The 26098-nt window shown below is 61.0% G+C and overlaps 1 protein-coding gene across 1 annotated transcript; it reads left to right on the top strand.

Moving 5' to 3' along the window:
* The first annotated feature begins 280 nt into the window (after positions 1 to 280).
* LOC105880808 (noelin) lies at positions 281 to 26020 on the top strand. Its single transcript, XM_012782108.3, has 6 exons — positions 281 to 748; positions 2768 to 2917; positions 7567 to 7722; positions 9720 to 9939; positions 16541 to 16647; positions 24955 to 26020. The coding sequence occupies exons 1-6, from the start codon at positions 599 to 601 to the stop codon at positions 25627 to 25629; spliced, it is 1458 nt and encodes a 485-aa protein (XP_012637562.1). The 5' UTR covers positions 281 to 598; the 3' UTR covers positions 25630 to 26020.
* The last annotated feature ends 78 nt before the right edge of the window (positions 26021 to 26098 follow it).

The following is a 26098-nucleotide window of genomic DNA, read 5'->3' as shown; positions in this document are numbered from 1 at the left end:
GCGACCGTGAGGGCGGGGGAGCCCGGGATGGAGGGCAGCGGACAGTGCGCCCAGCTGGGTGTTTTATGATCTGGGGACGGTGGTTTGTCTCTCCCCGGGTCACCCCTTCCCAACTCCTTGGCGGACCGGGTTTGCAGACCTCCCTGCCAGCAGCCAGGGGGCGGCGGGGAGCCGGAGCGAGGAAAAATCCACCCATTTCCTGGGCTGATTGCGTCGGCCGCCGCCCGGCCGTGTCCCCGCCTCCCGGCCGCGGCCCCCGCGCGCAGCCCGCGCAGCGCTCAGAGCCGGGCGGCCCTTCCCGGCGGCGGCGGCGGACGCGGCGGACGCGGAGGGACGCGGCGGCGCGGGGCGCAGGGCGGAGGCGCGGGGCGTTGGGGACACGGCCGGGCGGCGCCCACCCTCCTTGGCGCCCGGGGGCGGCGCGGCGATGGCCGGGGCGCGCGGGGCGGCGGCGGCGGCGGGCGGGCGGCGGCGGGCGGAGGGGGCGCGGGAACACAGCCGGGCGCCCCTGCCCGCCGCGGTGCCCGCCGCCTGAAGGCTGCCCGGGCGCGGGAGCCGGTGCCAGCTCGGCGCGGGCGCTGGAGGCGACTCAGGCGCGATGTCGGTGCCGCTGCTCAAGATCGGGGTTGTGCTGAGCACCATGGCCATGATCACCAACTGGATGTCCCAGACGCTGCCCTCGCTGGTGGGCCTCAACACCACCAAGCTCTCAGCGGCCAGCGGCGGGACGCTCGACCGCAGCACCGGCGTAAGTGCGCCCGCCGCCCGCCTTCGCGCGGCCCCCTCCCTCCTCCTCTCGCGCCCAGGCCGGGCGGGACCCAGGCGCCCTGGCAGGCGGCGGGAGCCGGGCGCAGGGCAAGGGCAGGGGCGAGAGCCGGCCCTCGGACCATGCTCCCCACGCCCCCAGCCCAGGCCGTTTCCCCGCCACTGCGCCCCTGAGGCGACGCTTCCTTTGCCCTGTCCTGTCGCGCCGCGGGGCTGGGAGAGCCTGCCCAGAGGCTTAGGGGCTTGGAGCCCGCATTCACTGCTCAGCCCCGCCTTGTAAAGGTTAGGAAACTGAGGATGGGGACTTGGGGACTTGTCCAAGGTCACTCCGCAAGTAAGGGGTAGAGCCGCCGCTGGACCCCAGTCTGGGCTAGGTCCAGCCAGGACTCTGAGCCCGCCCTACTTTAAAACCAGGCCGGACTCGCCGGGAGTGGGGCCCCAATTGGGTGGGGTCCGGAGCCATGCCCTCGCCAGCATTCCTGAAGTCCCAAGGCGCCCTCCTTTCCCTCCCCATCCCCGTAGGCGTGTTTGTCTCGGAGGAGGGTGCACGGGGCTGGGGCCGCCCCTGTTTACCCCACCTCCCTTCGCCTTCCTCTGCACCCCTTTCTCCGGGAACTGAAATCCATCGCTCCTTCCCCTTCTCAAGCCGAGGGGGAGGGGAGCGGTGGCCCGGGCGCCCCTGGGCAGAGCTGATTTCGGTGGCTGAAGGGGAGGCAGAGCTGAAGCCACCCTCCCTGAGGGGCGCGCCTGAAGGGGCCACCGCGGGGCTCCCCCGCCCCAGACCACTTCCCTGGAGCTGGAAGGAGAGGTGAAGGACACCATCTCCTCCCCCTCTCCCCTTCTGCTGCCAAAGGCTGGGTCCCCTTAAGGAGGTCCCCGTGCTGTGACCCCCTCCTAAGACCCTTACTAGGGCCACCTCACCTGCTGGTTCAGGAGCTGACAGTACTTCCTCCATAATGACTTTGTTCCCTGCCTCTAGGTCCTGAGCACCTGGGGTTGGAAATGAATGAAATTAAATATATCACTACTATAGATTCTCTCCGCCCAACTTCTCCTCCCTGTCCCCACGCTAAAAATAGCAGGGAGGTGACCCGATGCCACTGGAGAGGAATGTGCTTGGAAACAGCAGGCAGGCTGTGGGGGGCAGCGGGCGGGTGTGGGGGTGTATGTTCAGAGAGCGTTGGGGGCTGGCATCCGCCCTGCGTACCTGGCAGGCAGGACTACCTGAGCCGGGTCGCAAGGTGGGACCAGCCACGCGCAGCTGTGGTTTCTTGGTGGTTTTGGGGCAAACCTCAGGAAGCGAGGTTGAGGGTGACCCCTGCAGAACACGTTACCAGCAATGGGGTGACATCCACCAAATGGCTCGTGGGTGGGAGCCCGCATGGAGTTGGAAGCCCAGTGCTTTCTCGGGGCAGTCCGTGCCAGGCAGCCAGCAGGAAGGTTGCGTGGCTCGTGGTCATTGCAGCTCCCAGCTCACAGGCTGCTGGGTCTGGGGCTGTTACAGCGGGTGCCTCATCTCCAAGTGTCAGGGGACGGACAGCAGAGCAAGGCTCGCTGCGCCAGCCACCCTGGCTTGCCTTAAGGGGAGGAGAGCTTCTTTCTGAATTGGTGCCTGCTGCGAGGCACCAGCCGCCTGCACTCCTGCCTTGCTGCCTTCCAGCTGTGGACCCTGGCTGCCCCTCCCCCTCCCAACATACTGATTTGGTCCGTTGCCAAAACTCCAGACACCCTTTGGGTTGCACTTGAATTTAAAGAAATTTAAAGAGTCATACCTCTTTGACTTCCTTCCAGCCCTGGGCACCCTAAACAGGAGACCTCTGTCTCTGTGTGGTCAGGGACCCCTTTCTCTCCTTTGGGTCACAGCGTGTCTTTGGACCATTTCCTTGTGCCTGCTCCCCGGGGTTGGGCATAGACAATTTCCCCGGCTGTTATCTTGAATGCACCACCTGATGGTCTCCCCTTCTCTCCCTCCCTCTGCCTCCCCTCACCTGCGCCGCTCCAGGTGTTGCCCACCAACCCTGAGGAGAGCTGGCAGGTGTACAGTTCTGCCCAGGACAGCGAAGGCCGGTGTATCTGCACAGTGGTCGCCCCGCAGCAGACCATGTGTTCACGGGATGCCCGCACGAAACAGCTGAGGCAGCTACTGGAGAAGGTGAGTCTGCGTGGGAGTCTGTGCATGCACGTGTGTGTACGTGCATGTGTGTGTGCGCACGTGTGTGCTTTCACGTGTGTGTATGTGCATGAGTGTGTACGTGCACGTGTGTGTGCCCGTGCCAGCACCAAGGCTTGGCTGGCCTGCAGGGGCCATCCCAGCTCTTTCTTGGCATGTCCCCACTTGAAATATTTGTGAATGAATGAATGAGTGGAGGATGGATGGATGTGTGGGTGGATGAGACTCCCAAGGGTGGCCCAGGAGGAGATAGGTAGACCCACCTCCTGGTCACTGCAGGCTCCACAGAGGAGTCACGTGGGCGTAGGAGGCAGGGTGCAGGCTCCTGTCCCCCCCCCCCACCGCCATCCCTCTGGGTGTTGCTCTTAACCTGTAGTCCAGAGGGTCAGAGCTGTTGCTGGGCGGCCAGGTGGGAGGGCTCCTTCAGGCCCAGGAATGCGTGGCCATTTGGATTTTTCGTGGTTGGACCTGGCTGGTGGCTGGACAGGCACTCACCACCGCGGCCGCCTTCCTGGTGTGAGCCTGGGAACAGCAGTGTGCAGCTCCCACGCACAGTTTGAATCCATGATTTCACTTAATCTTTACACCACCCCTGTGAAGTCGATGGGGGTTTTCGCTCCATTTCAAGAAGGGGAAATTTGTATCCTAAGAGGTGGACTGACTCGTCCCAAGCCAAACAGCCAGTCAGCAGGGGAGCTGGCACGCCGGCCCGCATGGTTTGGCCTCCTTTACTCCTCAGGTGGGTCAGGGTGCCTTCTCCTGACCGGTGCAGGCCACCAGCCTTCTGGCACTTTCCGTCCCGAGGCCTGTATTGCGAAGCTAACCTAAGTGCTGGGCGTCCCCTGGGCATTACTAAGGGAAGAAGGAGAAATGAGTAGGCTCTTCTGCTCCACTCATCCCCCCTCCCCAGGGAAAGGGGGCCTTCATAGGTAGCCCCTATGGACAAGGACACCCTTCCCACCCTGAGAGAGTGGAGTGGCACCCCCCGCCCCAGGACAGCCCGTCTCTTCTGCAGTTTGGACTTGGACTTCCCAAAATGAGTGTGCTGGCTTACGAGTGAGATGAGGTCTGCGTGGGGTGGGGGCTTCTGTGACTCGGGGACGGGCCCTATGTTGCGAGGACAGCTGGCGTTGGCGTTCTTCGCTTGGAACCCACTTCAACCACAAAGCCTTACGCAACTCTGGGCAAAGCAGGTCCCCTTCCAACTGTCAAGGGCGAGGTGGGCTAGAGGTTCTGGAGCTGAGCTGGGCTCCAGAGACTCCAAGTCACTGCCTGTCCCTGTGCCCCAGTGCCCGATCGGGCGTGGCACCCTTGTGTGTGGGGGGGGGCAGGAAGGAAGCACCCTGAGGTCTGGTCCCTAGAGCGTCCTCACCTTGAAGGGACAGAGTGTGGCTTTTTCTGCCATCTTTAGCCACCTGAGTAAATCACTTTAAAGGAATTAAAGTAAAATGCACTTAACAGATTCCATAAACATTTATTAACACCAAACTAGACCAAAACCTAATTGAGCCCTGAATTATTCAGAACCTCGGAGGAGGGAGCCGGCGCGGGGAAGGTCCGGACAGAGAAGAATGGGACTGAGCCTGGGGAGGTGGCACTCGGCAGGAGGGGTGGTAGTTGGGAAATGGATTCCAGAAAGCTCTACGAGCCCCTGGGAATGCAGGCCTCAGAACTTTCCTTCCTGCCTGTGCGTGCCACAGCATTGCTGCTTAAAAATTTAAAGCCTCATTTGATACCGTAGCGGGCGCTCTATTTTCGGAGGGCCTGAGCCGCTGGCTGGGAGAGGGCTGCGCCCTAATGCTCGCTGAATGTTAAGGAGGGGGCAGGGCCGCCCCTTCCTCTCTTTCCCTCCTCTTTTCTTCTGTCACGTGTGTGCGTGTGTGGCAGGGGGGAGGTCATCGCCCTTGGGGGCAAGAGCAGGGAGGTGCTCCAGAAGTGGCAATGCACGTGTCCTGCTGGTGGGGTTGGTCACCATGCTGCGCTCCCCCAAGTTTAGGGTTTCTGCAGCCCAGCTTCACCCGAGAGAGCCCACCTGGTGTGGCTGCAGAGGAGCTGAGTCCTAGCACCCAGCCCAGAGGCTCTGTCTGTCGTTGGCCTGGAGTCGTCCCGTGGGGCCTGGGCATCGACTTGCCTCGCAAGCGCCACCACGGTTCTGACTTGTAGCTAGAACCTGCAGGGACAGGGACAGGCGGGGCACGGGCTCCGTTCTCTCTGAAGCTCGAGGGCGTAGGTTTGGAGTCCGCCCAGCCTTCACCTGGCTGACCTGGCCGTGTGACAGGGAGCATGTGGCTTAACTTCTCCCAGCCTCAGTCGCTGTGTGTGTAAAATGGGACTCAAAATAATGTCCACCTCCGCCCGGGGACTTGTCACGATCGGTGAGACAAACAGCGTGGCGGGCTCGGCACGGTGCCAGCACCTTGGAGTGCTGGGTAGGGAGTAGCGAGCAAGTGTCCCCCGGAGGCCAGGTGTGCCTGCTGCCGTGGCTGACGCCACTGTCCCGGCGGCCTTAGCAGGGAGGACTCAGGGTAGACTGTCATTCAGTAGCTCTGTGACCTTGAGCTTGCCATTTGGCTCCTCAGGGGCACATCCTGCAGGTAAGAGGTTGCTCGTGCCCAGAGGAGGGGCTGGGGCGGTGGCTCCTGAGGCAGGGAGGACCAGCGGCGGGTGGTGGCAGCCCCGGGCTGACTGCCGGGCAGAGGCCACTTTGGCCTGTGCCCCACACCTGGCCAGAAAGCTGAGAGTGCAGTCAGGGTTAGGAGAGCTGTAGGGGAGTGAGTATTTTGTTTTAAGGAGGACGAATAGCTTGGCATCTTTAAAATTTGTTTTTTTGCATTTAAAGTCTAATCTTCAAAACGTGTTAAAATCGTTCCTGTCTCTGGGGAACAAAAAGCCCATCGAGCTGTGTGTGGTCTCCTGACCAAAGCCAGCCCGGCCCGGCCCCTTCTCCTGGTCACATGTCAGCCCTCTGCTCCACTCCGTGCGCTGGGAATACCGGGCTCTGTGCAGCGGCTACGGCGAGGCCAGGCCCCTCCTCCAGGAGATTCCTGTCCAGCACAGTATAGCGGATGAGACAGGTGTGTGGCTTACCCCTTCGCAGGTGCTGTGCCCACAGCGGGATGTTGTTTCCAAATAGTAGGTAGCCCCTCACGGCCCAGCTCATCAGGGAAGCCTCCCTGAAGGAGGGGGTGTTCCCTGTGGGCTTTGGAGGACGAATAGAACTGAAATTCCCAGCTTTTCTTGAAAAAAAAAAAAAATGCTGTAGTTATTCAAAACGACAGAGTGAGACAGGTGAGGGGAGGAAGGAGACAAAAGGCAATAGAATGTCTAAAGAGAGGGATCAGAGAGCGTCAACGTCACCCCCTCCTGTGTGTTGCAAACTTGAAATTTTAAAATAAATTTGTGTATGTTACTTGCAAAGAACGAGACAAAACCCCATGCATTGTTAAGTGCTGAGATTAGCAATGCTGGTATTGCTCTCTCGCTGAGAAAGCTTGGGGTGGCTCTCTCTTTTTTTATTACACTTATCCGCTGGGCTGGAGGATGCACAGTGAGAGTAAATCACACAATTGTCTCCTCTCGCCACAGACCAGGCACAGCTGAGCCTCAGACGCAGATGATTTTGTTCCTAGAAGGGAGAGTATTTTCAAATTCAGCAAAAAAAAAAAAAAAAATCAGAAATGAAGATTTTTCTGTGATGGAGGTATCTTCCTCCCGAGTAATTGGATTAGATTCTGAGAAAATGACCCGCACGCCGCTGCGGCAGCCCTCGGCTTCCCTCCACCCGCCAGTCCCCGCGTGCATTTGCGCACAAGCACGGGCCCGTTTCATGAAAATAAAATGCACTGGCAGGTGGCTGCACTAAAACTGTTTTTCTTTTAAGCTCTCCGGAATCCTGTTGAATATTAAAGTTCCATCTTGAGGCTAGACTCAATTCGGATCTGCCTGTAAAGATGTAAAACAGCGATCCTTCATTTGCTGGGTGATTGATTCCTGACTCTGTGCGGGCAACGTGCGTGTTTGCAGAGCAGTCATCTACCTATGATATTGTGGGGCGTGATGGATGGCTCACGAGACGGGGGGAAGAAAGCATGATGCGGAGTCAGGGAGAGCGGCTCCCTTGTTCCTTCCCCCTGCACTTAAGCAATCAGGCTTCTCAGCAAGGCACTCAGTGAGATTTAGGGGGAAGAAGTTATAGCTGGGGGCGGGGCAGCCTCAGGAGGCTGCTCCTCTCTGTTGGTGTCTGTGCTTGCTGAACTGACTTTCTCCTGCAATGTTAAGAGACTAGAAACAATGCCCACCTGCCCCAGAAATGGAGGAAAATATCCATCACCCAAAGTCCTGGTGCCTGGAGGTGCACCCAGGGGGGTTTCTCAGCCTGCACGCCTGACTTCTAAGAGCACGTTCCGGAAGACGGCGCGGGAAATGTTTGCCGAACCAATTTGCTCTGTTTGGGGAGTTACCCGTCCTAACAGTCCCCGACGCTGGCGATGAACCAGTCAATAATGCATGGCCACTTCTGGTTCCCAGTAGGGTGGCTGTGTGGGAAAGGTCAGTGCCAGGTGTGGGCAGGCAAGTAAGGGCGTCCGGCACCTACCGCAGCTCTTTCCTTGAACCTGTTGCCCTTTTGACAGGTGCAAAACATGTCTCAATCCATAGAAGTCTTGGACAGGCGGACTCAGAGAGACTTGCAGTACGTGGAGAAGATGGAGAACCAAATGAAAGGCCTGGAGTCCAAGTTCAAGCAGGTGGAGGAGAGCCATAAGCAACACCTGGCCAGGCAGTTCAAGGTATGTGCGCTCCTCCTCCTCCTCTCCCTCCTCCTCCCCTGTGTATTCCCCTCCTCCTCCTTCTCCTCCACCTCTTCGGCTGGGCTTGTTTTCCCTTCCTGTTTTCCCTTTCCCTATAGAAATAGCGATTTGGGGCCAGGAGGAGCACAAGCGAGGGTTGCCCTGTGCCTTGCCGAGGACGGCTGCCTGGAGTAGCGTGGCAGCCCACCCCGGCCCCAGTTTGGCAAAAGACACCCTGAAAGGGGCAGGCCTGGGCAGCAAGCAGTCTCAGCACACACTGGCTCCCCGAGCCCCCGCCAATCCGGCTTGGGGGCCAGGGGTCCCAGACCTGCGCCTCTCTAGCCAAGTCGAATATTAGCTGGGAAGGGACGTCATTATTGGCCCTTGTCATTCCACAGCTGCTGCAGGTAAATCACATTAGCCAAGGATTAGCTTAATTGATTAGAGCCATTTCTGAGCAGGGAATCTCTCAGGGCAATTTTTCACACCTGACCTAGTCTAGCTATGACAAGGCACGCCGCAGACTCGCAGGGAGGAAAGAGAGAGACACCACCATCTTTTGCACCCTGTGGCCAGTGTTCTGCTTTTCCAGGTAACTCTGGGCACTAAAACCTGAGTTTGTTTGACCTAAAATTATATGTACATATGTACAAATATGTACATATGCACCTACACCTGACTCGCTTCCAAAACTATTAGATTGAGCAATTACATGTCACCTCAATTAAGGTATACATGCATTTTAATTAGAAATCTAGCCCCGATGTAAATGACTAGGTCAAGTTACACAGCCTCGCTTGACAGAAGTGGCCCATCGTGCTGCCTGCCCGTCCTTTTTATGCTAATGCTTTTCTTTGATGTGCTCCCTGCATGAAGCAAGAACTCATTCTCTTTTAAAAACAATGCATTAAATAGACGAAATGGCAAGCTAATGAAGTAGTAAATCTGTATTATAAATTAAATAATAGCAGGCCTGATCCTACGGAGGCGAACTGAGCCGGCTGCTCTTGCCGGAAGCAGGGGGACAGCTCGCCCTTGCTTCTGACATGTCAGCAGGAATGATCTTGGAGAGAGATTTTGACCTGTCTGACCAGAAAGGGTTTGTGTCTCTCCTTGAAGAGCCAGCATTCCCTCCTCTGTGGTCGACAGACTCCTCTAAGGATGGGGTGTGTCCTGCAACCGCGTGGTAGCTCATTCTTCGTGGGTGTTCTCCGCACGGGCAGCTCACCCAGTTCCAAAATTTGGGGCTCTTGGGGAAGAGAAGCAAGCCCTTGCCTTCGATCATGCTTTAATTTCGTTACAAAATTCCAACAGGCGTTACTGTGAGGGAACCTAAATAACTGTTAGAGCAGTTTGTTTTGACCAACTCCAGCATTAAAGTGTGATGTTTTGTAAGCGACCATGCAAATATTTGTTTATTAACGGCTGTCTATTGAAGGCAGGCTAGTGAGCTAGTTCTTCAACAGTATTTCATTTTCTTGCTTGCAGGGCTAACTTAAAAGAGTTTTTTCAATGCTGCAGTGACTGAAGAGGCAGTCCACCCCCATGTAACCCTGAAAGAGAGCCAGAGAGCTTTTTGCACCATGCATTTTTACTATTATTTTCCAATACTTAGCACCATTTCACTAAGGAACCTTGAACACAACCAGGATCCTCCTTTGCATGCGACTGTAGATGCATTTCATGAACAGTTTGAACACTTGTCAATGCATTTTTTGAAAAAGAAAGAAAGAAAAAAAAAACTTCGTGTATGTGACTTAAAGCATGTAACCTTAAGATGTTGCATTCTAAACTGACAATAAAGACCTTTCCCAAATATGCTGGTGTTCTGAGGACTGTTTAATATGCTCTTCTAACTCATTTGGACCAGAATAAATAACTCCATAAAGCAAGCAGGAGGATGTACGTGTTCCCTCACCTAGGGAGAAGCCAGGCCAAGGCAGGGTGTTAGAGTTCTTGCATGCATCGCACTGAACCAGCTTATTTTAACCTTGCAGGCGATAAAAGCGAAAATGGATGAACTTAGGCCTTTGATACCTGTGTTGGAAGAGTACAAGGCCGATGCCAAATTGGTATTGCAGTTTAAAGAGGAGGTCCAGAATCTGACGTCAGTGCTTAACGAGCTGCAAGAGGAAATTGGCGCCTATGACTACGATGAACTTCAGAGCAGAGTGTCCAATCTTGAAGAAAGGCTCCGTGCATGCATGCAAAAACTAGGTAGGCCCAGAACCCTGCGGGGACGTGGCGCTGCACTGCCCACCTCCGGCACACACACAGGCCTAGGGAGCGGCGCTGGAGTGACAGCGCCTGCCTGGCTTCAGCGAGATGATGGCGGCTTAGGGCTTCTGGGTAGGGCCACCTGGAGAGAAGGTGAAGGAGGCGTGTAGGCAGCAGCCATCCTAGGGCACCGTTCACAGCCAGGTGTGGTACAGAGGCTGGTTCACAGACCCCGCCACCGAGTTGCGCATCTGGACAGAAGCAGGGTGATAGATGTTGCAAACCATCTGGCGGATGTGTGTGTGTGTGTGTGTGTGTGTGTGTGTGCGCGCATATGTGCACAGGTGAGCGTTTAAGGCACAAGTTTAACAGGGCTGGAAATGTACATCTCAGATTCCTCCAGGTTGAGAACGAGGGCTGAAGAAGCTCCTTGAAATACTGAATCCTGCATAGCTGGAATAAAAAAATAAAATGACACTCAGTCACATCCCAGTAGAAGATTGGCCGTTCGCGGCAAGCGAGGGAGCCCCTCCTAACCGCCTGGGAGGGAGGAAGCCCACGAGCAAATTAGCTCTGTGCGCAGGTTTATGTTTCCTAAGAAGGACCCCTGGTGCAGGGCGACCCATTTGGATCCCCATGCCTGATGGATTACCCACCCCTTATCCACTTCCCAGCTAATTGCTCCAACAAATCTCAACACGGTAGTGTCTGCGCCCCTTTTGAAGAGCGCATTTCAAATCCCACTCTTAGGTTTCCTTCGTAGATATTTAACCATCCATCCTCACCGACGTTAGCACAAAGGTTAATTCTCATGTTGTGTAGTTAGGGCGCCTTTTGGGATAATTTGCCTTACGAAGAAACTTTCCTTGGGCTTTTCCTGACGTTCTCACGTTTGGTTCCCGTTTTACTCCCCATTTCTGCACACACTCGCTCTCCGGATGCCTTGTTATACACTTAAGGCGCCCAGAGAGAACTAACACTTTAAAAGACGGCCCCAGTGCTGGCAGGGGAGAGAGAGAAGATACGAGGGGAAGGAAATCAGAGCCGGCCCGGCCCTTCTGCCTTAGCGGGCCCCACGTCTAGACGCTCGTAAGTGTTGCTGCAGTGTCCTCAGACCAGGCGCAAAGGCTGCAGGCCCGGGTGCCGGAGCGGAGACAGTGGGGCGGGCTGGGTGTCTGCCAGTGACCTCGTTTCGGGGTGTGACACCCGCCGTGTCCCCTCGGGGCTTGTCCACTGCATCCTCTCAGCTGTGTGCTCCGTGGTGGCCGAGCCCCGGCGTGGCAGGGGCCGGGTGGCCTCAGACAGTGCCCGGAGGTGTCTGGGCCGCATGGCCTCTCCCGCGTCCCCCCATTTGGCCGTTGCAGGGGCTGGTGCGAGTGTCTCGGTGTGGGTGGTGGCCGGCCGGGCTGCGTTAGTGGTTACGGGGCCGTGTGGGTGTTTCTGTCGGGCACAGCCTCCAGGTTTCCACCCACAGCCACCCTGAATCCACCATCGCTCCTCTCCCGGCCACATAGGGGTGTCCCTCAGCCTCGGGAGAATCCAGGGGTGGATTTGGTGTGTTTTGTTTCCGCACAAGCAGTGCCTCCCTCCCTGGTGTGCACAACGGGTCTGCCAGAGAGAACCCGAGAGAAAGCCACCCCGTTTTCCAATCAAGGGATCCGGGGGGCAAGATGAAAGCGAGGAGTAGAACGTTGGGAGTGCCGGAGGGCACGCCCCTCCCAGGCGAGCCGGCCCCCCACGTGCTCGTGGCCTATTTTCAGCAGCTGGCGAGTTTACCCTTGGGCTTCAGGTCTCGAGCCTTTCACACGGCCACCCTTGGGCTGCTAACACCATTGATTGGGGAGAAAGGAGAGAGGAGGGTAAATGGGCCCCCAGAGGCCCTGCTCCCCCCTCCCCCACCCAGTGCAGCTGCCGGTCGGGGGTGGGGTGGGGGTCTCCCCTCTGCATTCAGTCCTGCCCTGGGAGGGGCCGTGCCAAGGCGTAGGCAGAGGTCTGCAGTGGGGCCCGGGATCTGCGTGCAGACGGCACCCGGCCGGCTCAGGGTTCCCTGGAGTAGGGGTTGTTGCCAGGCAAGGGGAGAGGCAGTGCTGCCCAGAGACCCAGTCTCCGTCATCCCCTGGGCTGGGGCATGAGACCGTCTCTCCAGCAGCTAAGCTGAGTGACGTCAGCAGCGCCAGACCCAGTGCGGAGCGCCCCTCGATCCCCTGCAGCTTCAGGCCTCAGGCCTCCTCTCTGTAAGCAAGGGGCGAGCTGAGTTTTAGGACTTCTAGGCATCCCACGCTGGTGCTCCTCTGCTAAAGGCTTCCTTGGTTTATTTTCTTTAAAAAGGTGGGGAGGAAGCCCCCAGACATTCATCAGCACCGGCTGCAGGGTCCATGGGGGTCTTTTTGCTTCGCTGAGAGCACATCTCAGCAAAGCCTGCCGGCTCCCGCTGCAGTGGCCCCCGCCAGCAGCTGGGAGCCGGGCCCGCCCCAGCGTCCACATTGGGGAAGGTCCCATTAGGGCTCCTATCCCAGTTTGGGGACATCAGGGCATGGTGCTTCCTCTGGCACCGTCCTACACCCTCTCTCCTGGGGAGACCGGTCTGAAGTCTCCGAGTTCCCCAGCCCGTGAGATGCCAGGCAGCGAGGCCGGCGCTGTCCTGCCCAGGGCCCTGGGTGGAGCTAGACAGAGAGCCTCCGGCCAGCGCCCGCCCTGCCAGAGCAGCTTGCGGCTGGTACGCACGGTCAGGGGCTGGGAGGGCTCAGTCCTTGCCAGGGATGCCTCGGTCAGAAGGAGGACCCACCAGGTGGCAGGGGGGGAACTGGGCTCCAGACTACCTTGTTATTCGTAAGCACTGGCTTCAGTGGGTCCAGGCAGGGCCAGGCGGCTATCTTGCTGGGCTCTGCCCAGGAGTTCTCAGGACTGTGTGTCGGGGGAGGTCTAGAGGCACTGCCCTGCCCCCGCCCATGTAAGGAGGTGAACACGCCTGAGTGTGAGGCCTGTCGGGGGCTGCTTGGTTCCCCGCTTATTCTGTGTGCGTCTTGCACATTCATTTTTCCCAGCTCCCGCTTTGCACATTCCTTCCGGCTTGAGGCTTCCCAGGTTTCAGGGGACGAAAGCCGGGCCCACGGAAGATGAGCCCAGTGGCCGGGTGGCAGGCCGGGGGCAGTCAGCCCTCTTCGCCTGGTCTCCGAGGTTGCCCAGAGGCCGCTCTGTCTCTTGGCCTGAGTCCCTTGGTGGGCACCTCCCCTGGGCCTGTTCCTTCAGGTCGCCAGGCTGCTGTTCACATGCGGCCGCCTCCTAGGAGTGGCGAGAGGCAGATTGCTCCGTGCATGGGGGCATCTTGTCCAGGCTCCCAGCTCTGCAAGGCTTCCTGCCTCCTGGGACCCGTCCAGCGCCCGCAGGGCAGCCAGGCCCTCCCAGCCGGGTGTGCTTGTCCCTCCCCGCTCAGCCTCCTCTGAGATGGAGCCTGCGCGGGCGCGCCCTGAGCCTCCAAGGGCTCGGGAAGCCCGGCCAGCCCTCTCCCCCGCCCCTCCCGTCCCCTCCTTGCGCGTGCATCCTGAGCACTCGTGACTGGAGAGGGACACGTTCCTGGGCTGGATGTGCCAAGATTCCGCCGAGCGCTGCCGTGGGCTTTTTTAGATCCTGTCAGCTCCCGAGGTCTTGGCAGAGCCGGTCTGGACGGAGGACCAAAAATAACCGCCTGCCTCAGGAGGGCGGGCAGCCTCCCCTCCCCTCCCCTCTCCTCCCCTCCCCTCCCTCCCCGGGGCCCTGGGGGAGCTGTGCCTGCAGCCAGCCGCGCCCTGCCCTGCCCTCTCCCAGCCCAGAGTGTTAGGCTCCCTTCGAGGGCCGACTTGGGCATGGGAGAGAGCCGGTGGTGAGGGTGACGCTGAGCCCAGGTGCCAAGGTGCACTGGGTGAGGGAGCAGGACGCCCCAGCCCGGCTAGAGAGCCCTGTGGAGGTGACACCTGGGACTGCTGCCTGTCTCCCCAGGCGGCCGGAAGGGCCAGGGCCAGGGTGGGCAGGACAAAGTGGACGGCAACAGGCGGCCCCTGGCCCGGCCTTCCCGAGGACGAGGCCCTCGCGCCTGCCCATTCCCAGCCTGGACCCACGGTGACGCTGTCCCGGAAGCGCTACAGTGGTCAGACGCTCGCTCCCCGCGGCCCGCTGAGGGGCCCTGTTACCACTGTCCCTGCTCACAGACCGGGAGAGGGACGCAGAGCCTCCCCTGGACAGGCAGCCACGTCCTCGCCGTCCCCTCCTCTGGGGCAGGTAGTGGAGCCTCAGACGTGGGAGGGTTTGCTGGGAGATGAGCCATGCTCCATTTGTCCCTGGGCACGTCCCCGGGCCGAGTGCTGGAAAACGGGGCGCGTGCAGGAAGGTCTCACCTGGCGCGGGGAGGCCCGGGCAGGCCGTGCGGTCAGCAGGAAGGAGGCTCGGGGGTGGGGAATGCAGGAGGGGACATCTTCAGGGAAGAGGCATCATGGGGTCAAGCCGGGTGAGGCAGCGCTCCAGGTGGGGGAACAGCTGGGAGGAAGGCGCGTGGGCCGGGAGAGCCGGGCACGAGCTGCACCTCTGCCGTCTGAGTGTGACGTGGAGGGCAGACGTGGTCTGCGTCGGGTTTGGGGCAGAGCCTGAGTCTGAGTCAACGTCCCGGAAGAGCCCTGTGTTGCCCGAGGGGTGTGCAGTGGCCAGACACGTGCCACGTGCAGTGGGGAGAAAGCCAGTGGGCCTTGCCCTGCGGCTCCCAAACCGTGACACCCTCGGGGGCAATGGCTCCTCTGGCTCCTCCTTGCAGGCTGCTAGCAGAGCCACCGTGTTGGGGAGACCTTCCACGGACAGTCATGGGGGTGGGGCGCTGTCTCAGTGGACTCTGGCCTCTGGACAGCGGGGAGGGCGGGAGGACAGCTGGCGGGGGCTTCTCCCGGCTCCCGCCCAGTCCTGGGGAGCTGCTGTCTCCCCGCAGCCAGGCCCCCAGTCGATGGGAGCAGAGGAGGGCTCGGCTGGAGGGGCGATGGGTCCGGCCCAGGCCCCGCTCCCTGCCCTCCCCGTCCCGAGAGGCACGTTGGGTAGGAGGCTGGCCTGGCTGTCCTGGGAAAGGAATCCCCCGCGAGGCTTCCGGGACCCACCACCTTTTCTTACTTCCGGTCTTCCGGTCGCTGTGGATGCTGGCGCAGCTCGGCCACCTCCTCTCCGTCACGCTGTCCTCCGCCTCTGCCCCCACAGGTGGGGCGTGGCCAGGGCCTGGCAGCCTTGCCTGGAGTCCAGCAGCCACCCAGCCGCCCGTCTCACCTGGCCCTGCTGCCGGGAAGCCTCGAGCTGTGAGGGGACAGCGTGTATGTGGGAAAGCACGCCAGAGACATAACGTGGAAAAGGGGTCGGGAGAGAAAGTGCTTGCGGCATTTCTTTCTCCAGTCTGGGCGGGGCCGGCAGCCTCGGAGCTGGGGCCTCGGAGGGCTTGATGGGGATTTGGGTGCAAACCTGGTCTTTTCCTGCTTGCAGTGGGCTCTTAGTCACTCAAAGCCCCGTTGCCCAGGTACGCGTTCTCCTGCCGACCGGGGAAGGGAGGCGCCAGGGCTCGGGGAGAGGAGGTGTCCTCGTTCCGGTCTGGCGTGATGCCGCCGGTCTGGGGAGAGGGCGGGCGGCACCCGAGACCCGTGCCGAGCGTGGGGGCCGGCGGGCCGTGCCTTCGCGCTTTGCGGGATTACCCTGGCTCAGCCCTGGTCCCCGGGGTTAAGTCACTGGCGATCTCCGTAAGCACCTGGATCTTCTCTGAACTTTGCAGACCGCTGTGTACGTAGGCTAACGTGGCCCCACCTTAGGGTGCCCAGGCCACGGGGCTGTGGGGGGCTCCAGCCTCAGCCCTGCCCGGATGTCGGTTGGTCCTGAGAACGTCCCTCACCATCCTCGCTGCCCTCTGTGAGACGGGAGGGCTGCTGAGGTCACATCCAAGATCCCACCCGCCCCGGGGCCCCAAATCCCAGCCCCCAGCCCGGGGACGCCTCCAGGCGGAAGAGCCCCCGGCTCGCCTGTGCAGGGAAAAGCTCGCAGGCTCCCCGAGCAGGAAGGCAGCTGCGGCCTTTCCCCTGGGTCGGTTCTAAGGGACTGAGGCCACACGCAGGAGCTTCCTGAAATGGAGCTGAGGGCCTGGGCTTTGGGGAGGGGGGATGGTCCTGCCTGCAGGGCGGGGTACCGTTGCCGCTCCAGGGTCGAATCCTGCCTTGGGGACGGGACATGTCAGTCTTGTAATGCCTTTGAGGGTGGGCTGCTGCTGTGCCCATTTCCCAGAGGAGAAAACTAAGCCTTGAGACTGACGCTGCTCCCAGAGGTGCCACCCAGCTACTCCCGTCCCCGGGCCCCTCGGGCAGGCTCCTCCAGGAGGGCTGCAGCCCAGGGTGGCCACACGTGGGTCCTCCCTGCTGTCCTGGTCTCCACTGCTCTGTTTGCGAGGGGCTTGCTTGTTTGAGCCCACCCTGGGCTCCGGGGTGGGGTGATGTCTGTGCAAACAAGGCGCCGGCGGCCGTTTCACGGACCCAGACCCAGAGGGCGAGAGGAGGAGGCGCCCACCGTGGGCCCTGGCGCTTCCCCGCTGACGAGTGTGTGCTCTCTCCTCTTCCAGCCTGCGGGAAGCTGACGGGCATAAGTGACCCCGTGACTGTCAAGACCTCCGGCTCGAGGTTCGGGTCCTGGATGACAGACCCTCTGGCCCCAGAAGGGGATAACCGGGTGAGTGTCCCTTATCTCCTATAGGGTCCTTTGGGCAGGGTGCTCTGGGGGGCCTGGCGCCCTGGGCTGCGGCCCCGTGTTCTTGCACCTGCGCCAGCTGCGCCCACCTGGCGGGCAGACCCCTCCCGCTGTGGCCTGGGCGGAGCGTGTTGGCCCCAGGGCGTCTGTTTTTGGGGGGACTTCGCAGAGGGACCAGGCCCCTTGCTGAGGCCCCTGTGCTAACTCAGAGACGTGAGGATGGCAGGGGCGAAGGGCGGGGCCTGCGGACCCCTGCAGGGCCCCTCCCCCAGCCTGCCCCGCCCTGGTGGCCGGGTGGGGCCTCTCGGGACTGGGTCTGTGTCTCTCCTGCCAGACTCCCCGTCCCTTCCTCTGCCTTAGGAAGAGAGCCCATTAGGCCTTTCTTGTTTTAATGACATCTCATTTGTATTTCATTTGCCATTCCTTTCATGGCTGATAGAAACGCATGTTCCTTTTTGATTTAGGAAAGAGGCCATGTTCTTTTTTCTAGGCTTTTCCCCCCTGGGTAAAACCTCAGAAAAGGAGAGAAACAAGCACCACGTTTGCCTTGATCCGGGGCCCGGGTTTCATTATTTGCGCCCCTTTGGGGAATGGGGGTGCGGGGGGCTGCGCAGGGTGCATGGCGCCTGGCCCCTCGGTCTCTGGACCCCAGACCCCGCACGCACCCGCCCAGGACAGCATCGGCCCGTGGCTTCCTCTCCAGGGCTGCTGGGGGAGGGAGACGCCGTCTGGACTTCACTGTCCTTTGGCGACTTGCCAGCGTGACCACCACGGCTACCAGAGTGGCCGCCCTGCGGTCTGGGGCGTTTCCCACCCAGCCCCCTTTCCTCCAGGGGTTTGCGGGACACCTAGAAAATAAGCACTTAAAAACCCTCCCCTGGGGCTGATTAAGAAAGGGACCTTGAGGTCTGAGACTCTCCATGCTTTATCTGGGGCATTTGTCATGGAAACGATGGATCCTGCTGTCCCCCCCACCCCGAGGTTTCTGACCCCTTGGGCTCCCCCTCCCCCGCCCCCAGCATTTCCACGCGGTCCCTCCTAGCAAAGCGTGACGTGGTACTGTGCTTCCGGCACATTCCGTCCCTCTGGGAGGATGGGCAGTGGGGACAAGGACCGGGGCCTTCAGAGCCTGTTGCGCTTGCCCGAGTCCACCGACCTCCGTGGGAAGCCCCCATCTCCCACCCACCTGTGGGCCAGCAGCGCCCGGACCCTCTCCCCGGCCGGAGGGGCTGGCTAGACTGCAGGCCTGGATGCCATTAGGGGGCTGGTATTTGCTGGGCAGAAGGTTGTTTCTGTTTTCTGAATCCTGTCAGCTAATGCTGGGACGTTTTCTGGCAATTTAATTGGCTGTTACCCTGTTGTTCTTCGATTCCACATCCCACTTGGAAAAGCCCAGCCTCAGGTTGGAGTTTGGTTGGGAACTTGCTCTCGCTGCAGATGTTGGTGGTGATCACAGTAATCGCAGCACAGAAACGCAAACAGGACGGGGACGGTAGAGAGCAGGCCCTGCGTGCCAGGCACCGTCCCACACGTTTTATTGAGGCTGTTAACTCCAGTCCCATCAGAAAACGGCGGGGCCACAGTGCAGCCACCCTGCGCGCCCTTCCTAGTTTGGTCCTTCCAGGGATCCTCTGGCATCGAGATCATCGTCCTAGCCACTGTGTTGGTGTGTGAGGAGGGGACAGTGTGTTCACTAGGTGCAGAGGGCTGTGCGCCATGCCCAGGTCTATGCGCCGTGCCCAGGTCTGTGCGCCGTGCCCAGGTCTGTGCGCCGTGCCCAGGTCTGTGCGCCGTGCCCAGGTCTGTGCGCCGTGCCCAGGTCTGTGCGCCGTGCCCACACCGTGCCCAGGTCTATGTGCCATGCCCAGGTCTGTGCACCTGCCCAGGTCTGTGCACCTGCCCAGGTCTATGCGCCATGCCCAGGTCTATGTGCCATGCCCAGGTCTGTGTGCCATGCCCAGGTCTATGCACCGTGCCCAGGTCTGTGCACCGTGCCCAGGTCTATGTGCCGTGCCCAGGTCTGTGTACATGCCCAGGTCTGTGCAGGAGGGGCTGGGCCGTGGCTGCCATGGGCGCTGACACTCCAAGCTGAGTCTCCAGATACCACCCTCCCCACCCCACCCCCAAATCTTGCCCCCCCCACTGCACGGGGCAGGGAAGCCACCCCACAAACGCACGCAGGCCGAGTCGAGATCTGTGGGCAGGAACCAAGCGCCCGTCTGCTGCAGAGGACGGCTGTGCGGGGAGCGTTCTGTCCGTAGCTAGCGCTGCAGCTCCACCTCTTGGCCCCCACTTGGGTACCGGGTCCCCGTGTCGTAGGGGGCACTCGGCAGATTATCTTTTCCCCAGATGCCAGGGATCCGTGGCTCCTGGAAGCCGCGGCTGTGCGCTTTGCACGGCAGGCACGGCGAGGGCGTGGGCTCTCGAAGCTGTCGGGCTGCTGATGGATGCCTCTGATAATTAGACAGCCATTTCCCGCTTGATGGCTTGATCGCCCTCCAGGAGAGGAGGCGCTGGTGGCGGGCGGAGCGTGGGGAGGGTGGGGGGAGGCAGGCCTTTGTGGGGAGCGGGCGGCTCTCAGGAAGGGAGCAGAGGGGGCCCAGGGCGCCACGTGGGCTGTGGCCATTCCGACTCCCAGCATGCCAAACACGCGTCCCCGGGGCCTGCCATTGATCCGCACAGCAATGGATTGTTTTGTTTTGATCTTTTCCAATCTCCCATTCGATTTTGATCACACGCACGCAGGAGACCAATGACTCGCTCCAAAAAAAAAGAAGTCAACGTCGGCGTGAGTGCAGGCTGCCCAGGAGGGCGTTGCACGGTGGGTGGGGCGCAGCAGAGGGGACAGTTGCAGGGGGACCTACGTGCTGCCCGGCCTGTCTCAACATCTGCAGGGTCCCCGTGCCCTTGTGGCCCTGGGGGACACGGGCCTAGCCAGCGTTCAGGCTCTCGCTCTCTTTGCTCTGAGCTGCTAGACCTAGGTTAGCTGGGGATGCCTTTGCGACAGTCCTTCCTCAGTGCACTTATTAAGCACCAACTGTGTGCCCAGCAGTGTGCTGAGCACTAGAGCCCCCACCGAGCCTCTCAGCGGGGAGCCGCCCACTCGCTGTCCGTGGCCCCGGACGCCACAGCCCCTCCCTCCTTTCTTTCCTGGCCTGGCCCATCAGTGTTGGAGGATGGAAGGGCTTTGTGGGGGCTGGCCAAGCTCTCGACCTGACCCCTGCCAGGCTGTGTCCCACCCCACCCCGGGACCCTGTGAGCTCCGGGACCCTGTTCCCCAACTCGGAGGCTCACAGCCCCCTCTGACTGTGGACCACCCTTCTGCAGCCCAGCACCTGCTCCCCTTCCTGCTGTTGAGGTCTCAGGCCAGCTCACGCCAGACACCAGGAGGGACCCGCGTCCCCCTCTTGCCAACCCCAGGAGGTTCCTGTTCAGAGGGTGGTGTGATTACTAAAACACAGTGGTTGCGCAAACAGCAGTGAGCTCATCTTAGTGTCTAAAAGTCCTTGCCCGCCATCTAAACCGTAATAAAGCCATCCAGATATTTCATAACGATCCTACGGGGCCCCTTGTCCCGAAGGTGAAATTATCCGGAATGCACTGGTCCGTGTGGATGCGGCCAGGGGCTCGGCCCAGCTCAGTAAAAAACAGGGATGCCCCTTCCAGTCTTTTCTCTGCAGGGCGGGCTGTTCTTGGGGCCACTGCTCTCTCTGCGCCCCCTCGACCTTTGCCCTCTGTGTCGCCTCCCCGTCCCTCTGTCCCTCGTTCATGCAACACCTCCCTTTAGAGCATCACTGCCAGCCGCCCGGCTCCTCGGTGTTAGCGGCTCCACCAGGAGGACCCGAGACAGACGCGCGCCCCGCTGCGGGAGGCGCAGGCTCCGGCCCGAGCTAGGAAGCGCAGGCCTCTTAAATGGCAGCTGCTTCTCACCTCACGTGCTGCGTCCCGCATGTCCGTGAGGCGGTGCCAGATTTGAGGCCAAGCCGGTGCCCATCACCCGGTTCTGCCCGGACTGAGACAGTCGTCTTCACAGCGAGGCAGATGAAAATACTCGGGACAGCCGGGAAATGCCCTGCAAATCTCAGCACACTCGGCCACGTGCCACTGGGACGCAGACGAGGTGAGGGCAGGCCAGCGCTTCCTGCGCGGAGCGGCGTGCAGCGCTGCGTTTGGGAGAAGCCTGGTCCCCGGAACGCAGGTGGGCTGTGGCCGTGCCCCAGGCTGCACGGGAGCCCCTGAGTCCCAGGACTCGGCAGAGCAGGGCCTCTGCGGCCAGAAAGCCCCTGGCACCCTCCATCCACCAGGTCTCCGGGCCCGCGCTGGGCCGTGCCGGCCGGCGCCGGGTCACAGTGATAGTCCACAGACCGATGACAGTGAGGAGGACGTGTGGGTGTGGAAGTCTAAGGGCCATCTTTGTGTTCAGTGGCTGCAGAAACAGCTCCCTGCAGACCACGGGGCTTAAAACAGCAGGAATTTAGTCTCCCCCAGTCCTGGAGGCCAGGGGCCCGGCGCCCAGGTGTGTGCGGGGCTGCAGCTCCGCGTGCACCCTGGCTTGTGGCCACGTCCCTCAGTCCCTGCCTCCGCCTTCACGTGGCCTTCGCCCTGGGCCTGTCTCCTCTGCAGTCCCTCTTAAGGACACTTGTCACTGGACTTGGGGCCCACCCCCATCTGTGGATGATCTCAACCTCATCTGCATAGACCTTTTCTCCAAACAAGGTCCCATTTGCAGGACGTGGACCTCTGTTTTGGAGGCCACGCTTCGGTCCATTACAGGGTTGACACCTACCTGCCAGAGGGGGGTGCAGGGGCTTAGGAAGTGCCTCCCAAGGGGGAGCGAGAGCTGGGGGCAGGGCGGCGGGCTGGGGGCAAGGCACAGAGGCGTGATCCGGGAGTGTCGGGGCAAAGGCTTGGCCAGGCAGGGTGGGGAGTGGGGGCTACACTGGTGGCAGAGTGTGGACTGTGGAATCGGGAAGGGTCTGGGTAGGAGAGTGACAGGCTGGACTGGGGGTTCCAGAAGGTTTACACGGGCCACAGCAGAGCCGCAGGGGCTGGTTAGGAAGCTGATGGCGTAACCGAGGAGTGAGCGTCCCGAACCGGGCCCCGGACCTGGGTCAGTCGTGTCTGCATGGCGAGCAGCCCGCTTTGGCTTTGAAAGCAGCAGGTGTGGCCCCTGCACCTCCCGCCAGGAGGCAGGTGAAGCGCCCCCTGCCCCACCCCTGTTCCGTGGAGGGAAGCTGAGGCTGAGCAGGAATGGGGGACGTTGTCCCGCACGGGAGCCTGCTTCTGCTGTGAGGACCCCCGCATTGGGCTGGAACACACGTGTGCTCCTCCCTCCAGGCTGCCAGGGCCGAAAGGCAAAGGGTGTGCTTCCTTCCGAGTGCAGCCCAGGCCTGGGACAGAAGCGTCCTCTTTGCGGAGCCACCAAAGCCTCCAGGCGGGTGCTCCGTGGCCCCCGCCTACAGAGACACCACTCGGTCCACAGCCTCCAGGCCGAGCCTTCAAACCCCACATCCACAGCCCAGTTGCACCCAAGGGACTCAAGGCAGGAAAAGGAGCCTCCCTCGACCAGGCCGTACCCTGCACCTGGCATGGGTTGCTGGCCCGCTGCGTGGCTGGGGGCCAGGCGTGGTGCAGAGGCTTTGCCCTCCAGGGAAGCAGGGAGCAGAAAGGACCCTGGGCTGAGGGAAACGGGGCATGTACCCAGCGAGTCCGTGGAGTGGACGGCAGAGCATCTAGGCCAGGGCTTTTCAGCATCACCCCATTGACACTTGGGACTGGAGCAGTCCTGTTGCGGGGCTGTCCTGTGCATTGTAGGGCGTGTGGCAGCACCCCTGGCCTCTGCCCACCAGATGCCAGCAGCACACCCCGCCCCCCAGGTCATGACAACCCCAACTGTGCCCAGACACGACCAACGTTACCTGGAGGCAGATCACCCCTGGCCAGAGCAATGCTGTCAAGCTCAGGGTTTGGAGTCACCTCCTGGCTCTGTCAGCTGCAGAGCCACCAAACCTCCCTGGCCTGAGCGTTCTAGTCTGGAAACGGGGTAGCACCGGCTCCCCTGGTGAATGGGCCCCTATGGGAACTGAAGGCAGGAGACGCTGCCAGCGTCTGGCACGGCGAATGCCCTGGGCAAAGGCACGCAAGCCCCCAGGCATCCGGGCACCCGGCTCTGCTCTTGCCCTTTCGCTGGTGGCCTTTGGGTCTCGCTGGAAAGAACAGCCGGTCCTTCCAGGAAGCGGGAGGGCCGGGTCTCCCCAAAAGTCAGGCTGTCTTTGGGGCCGCCTCCCCAGAGACACAATTAGCAGGCAGTGACGGGGTTTGATCTGAGCCTTGGGGCTTGGACGCAGGGGAAGCAAAGGCATTTCAGGCTGGAAGGTCAGAGGGAGTGAGCGCTGCCCTCCAGAAACACAGAGCTCCTCATCGAAGGCCCGTTGGATTGCGTGCCTGTCTTTGCGTGGAGCCGCTTCCTGCTGGTAACGAGCTGAGCATGGTGGGAGCATTTACACCAGGGAAATCGGCAAGCAGCCACGGCAGCCTTCCCCAGGCCCCTTCCCCCGCCAGGCCCGAGATCTGACTGTACACGCTGAGCAACTCCCGCCAATTTCCCTCCCATCCCCGATGACGGTTTAGAAAGTGTTGTGTCCCGCATCCAGTTTGCCCGTGTACCGGAAGGAAAAGCCATTTAAAAATCTGCAGTCACTGCTGCCATTGCCACCCAGCTCTGCCCCCAGGAAGGAGGCGCTGGACCCTGGGGGCTCGGGGACGGGTCACTCGGGGTTCCTGCTGTCGGGGGCTCACTCCTGGGGAGGCTGAGATGTGACCACACTCACAAGTGATAGGAGGGACGGTTCCTTGAGAGGTGGGGCGGGGCAGGGTTCCAGGAGGAATGTCATTTGAGCCGGGTCTCAAAAGAAGTCAGGAGGAGCTCTCGGTCTGAGGTCTGAGCAGATAGCCGAGAGGAGCCGGCAGCGGGAGGGCGGCTCTGTGGCCGTGTGATCATGGAGGTTTCGGCGCACGTCCCTGGTCCCCCAGTACCGTTCCTGGCCCTAATCCGTGACCCACGTCATTGAGGGCTGGTCTGTGAGAGGCTAAGGATAATAACAGCCTCAAATGAGACCCAGTTAAAAAATAAATCTCATTAAAAACAGAAAGCACATCTGCCTCTAAGTACCTAAATGGATATCTCAGGAACAAGGGCATGATTTTTTAAAAATTTTTTGACGCATGTGTAATGCCAAGTCTGAAAGCTGCTGCACCCTTAATCCCTCCCGCGCCTGCAGAGCCCTGGCCGGGTGAGGCGGCTGTCTCGCTGTCAGACAGATGCCGGGCGCATTAGCCTGCCAGACTGCCCTCCGCCTCGCCGCGGTGCTTTCTAATTTGCTCCCATATTGGCTGGAAATGCCTGGAGCATTTTGTGCAAAGTCTAGACGGTTCCCGAGTCAGCGGGCATTTAGGCGGCCATCAGAAATCTCTTCCTGCGTAACCCCAGACTTGGGCCACTGGGCCCGTTCCCCGGGTTGACGCGGACAGCCGGAGCCTTCTTCGAGGCCCACGTTCTTTTCAGAGCGGCGCTTCCCCCGGCTCAGGTGTGGCAGTGAGTGGGACACACGCAGCATCCCAAATGCCAAACGAGTGACGTCCCGCCCGGCGGCTGGGATGACTCCATCCTGCCGCAGTGATGGCCTTGGCAGGACACGGGGGCTCACGCAGTGTCCTGTTGGCATACGGGAGGTGGCCCTTCCTTGTCACCTTGAGAGCCACTCGTCACTGCAGGCTGCCCTAGTCGGTCCAGGGCCCAGGCGGCCGGCCCTTTCCCATCTTGCGGGCGTCCACACTCGGGGTCCACGCGGGGGCAGAGCCCCTCCCCTCCCCAAATATGAGCTCCCCCGTCACAGCCTGGTGCCACCCCAAGCAGAGGGCTCCAGGTGGGGGGGGGCGTAGTGGCTTTCTGGCCGCCCGCTTGCATGGCTGGCACCGGGCGGCTGCAGCCCGTCCACGTGGTGAGGCCACGGGTTTGCCCGTGGGGTCTGTCCCCACACCCGCCTTCCCACCACATCCTTGCTTTAAACCAAGTGACCCTTGCTCAGGCGGCAAAGCAGCCCTGTCTCCTTTGAAAAGCTCACTGTGGGTTCGGAGGGAGGACCCGGCGCCCTTTGGTCCCAATTATTCTGTGCTGGTTCCCTGGACGCCTTTCTCGGTGGCAGCACCTCTGGAGCCGGAGACCGGGTCCCGTCCCGTCCCCGCCCCGTGCTGCTCGGGAGACGCTGACCGCGTGTGCTCTCTCCGCAGGTGTGGTACATGGACGGCTACCACAACAACCGCTTCGTCCGCGAGTACAAGTCCATGGTGGACTTCATGAACACGGACAATTTCACCTCCCACCGCCTCCCGCACCCGTGGTCGGGCACGGGCCAGGTGGTGTACAACGGGTCCATCTACTTCAACAAGTTCCAGAGCCACATCATCATCAGGTTCGACCTGAAGACGGAGACCATCCTGAAGACGCGCAGCCTGGACTACGCCGGCTACAACAACATGTACCACTACGCCTGGGGCGGCCACTCGGACATCGACCTCATGGCGGACGAGAACGGGCTGTGGGCCGTCTACGCCACCAACCAGAACGCGGGCAACATCGTGATCAGCAAGCTGGACCCCGTCTCCCTGCAGATCCTGCAGACCTGGAACACCAGCTACCCCAAGCGCAGCGCCGGCGAGGCCTTCATCATCTGCGGCACGCTCTACGTCACCAACGGCTACTCGGGGGGCACCAAGGTGCACTACGCCTACCAGACCAACGCCTCCACCTACGAGTACATCGACATCCCCTTCCAGAACAAGTACTCGCACATCTCCATGTTGGACTACAACCCCAAGGACCGCGCCCTGTACGCCTGGAACAACGGCCACCAGATCCTCTACAACGTGACGCTCTTCCACGTCATCCGCTCCGACGAGTTGTAGCGGCCTCTGCCTGGAGACCTGCAGTCCCAGTCCCCACCTGCGAGACAGCTGCCAAAAAAGACACTCCCACTAACAACACTAATTCTGAGAAGCCGTCAGCAGTGCGGCCCCCACACCGAGCGGTGGCGTTGCCTCCGCGTCCCCCCCGCGCCGGCCGGCGGGCCCCAGACCCGGGAAGAAACCCTGTAGTTGCAGCTGGAACTGCAGCCCGAGGCGCCTGGCTCCCCCCGCCCCCGCCCCTCTCTGGTCAAACGACACACTAAAGAAGCAAGGCGATGACTGTTGGCCACTCTCGCCTGAGAACACCCACTGTTAGGGTCGCATGGACATTCCCTTCAGTCGAGTCAGCTCCGAGGGACGTGACTGTCCTGTGTCCGGGGCCGTGCCTGGCGGCGGCCAGTCCAACACACACATCCCATCGCAGTGCTGTTTCCTGACCGTGTTGTTGTCTCTTAGAGTAACCGTGCCC

This window comes from Microcebus murinus, chromosome 12 (assembly GCF_040939455.1).
Source record: "Microcebus murinus isolate Inina chromosome 12, M.murinus_Inina_mat1.0, whole genome shotgun sequence".
Classification (NCBI taxonomy): Eukaryota; Metazoa; Chordata; class Mammalia; order Primates; family Cheirogaleidae; genus Microcebus; species Microcebus murinus.
This window is presented reverse-complemented; position numbering and strand designations above follow the sequence as displayed.

Excerpts from the sequence above, each read along its gene's own strand:
- LOC105880808 (XM_012782108.3), top strand. The coding sequence starts at position 599 with ATGTCGGTGCCGCTGCTCAAGATCGGGGTTGTGCTGAGCACCATGGCC. Across the intron at positions 749-2,767 it reads CGCTCGACCGCAGCACCGGC|GTGTTGCCCACCAACCCTGA; the intron begins GTAAGTGCGCCC and ends GCGCCGCTCCAG. Across the intron at positions 16,648-24,954 it reads CCCCAGAAGGGGATAACCGG|GTGTGGTACATGGACGGCTA; the intron begins GTGAGTGTCCCT and ends CTCTCTCCGCAG.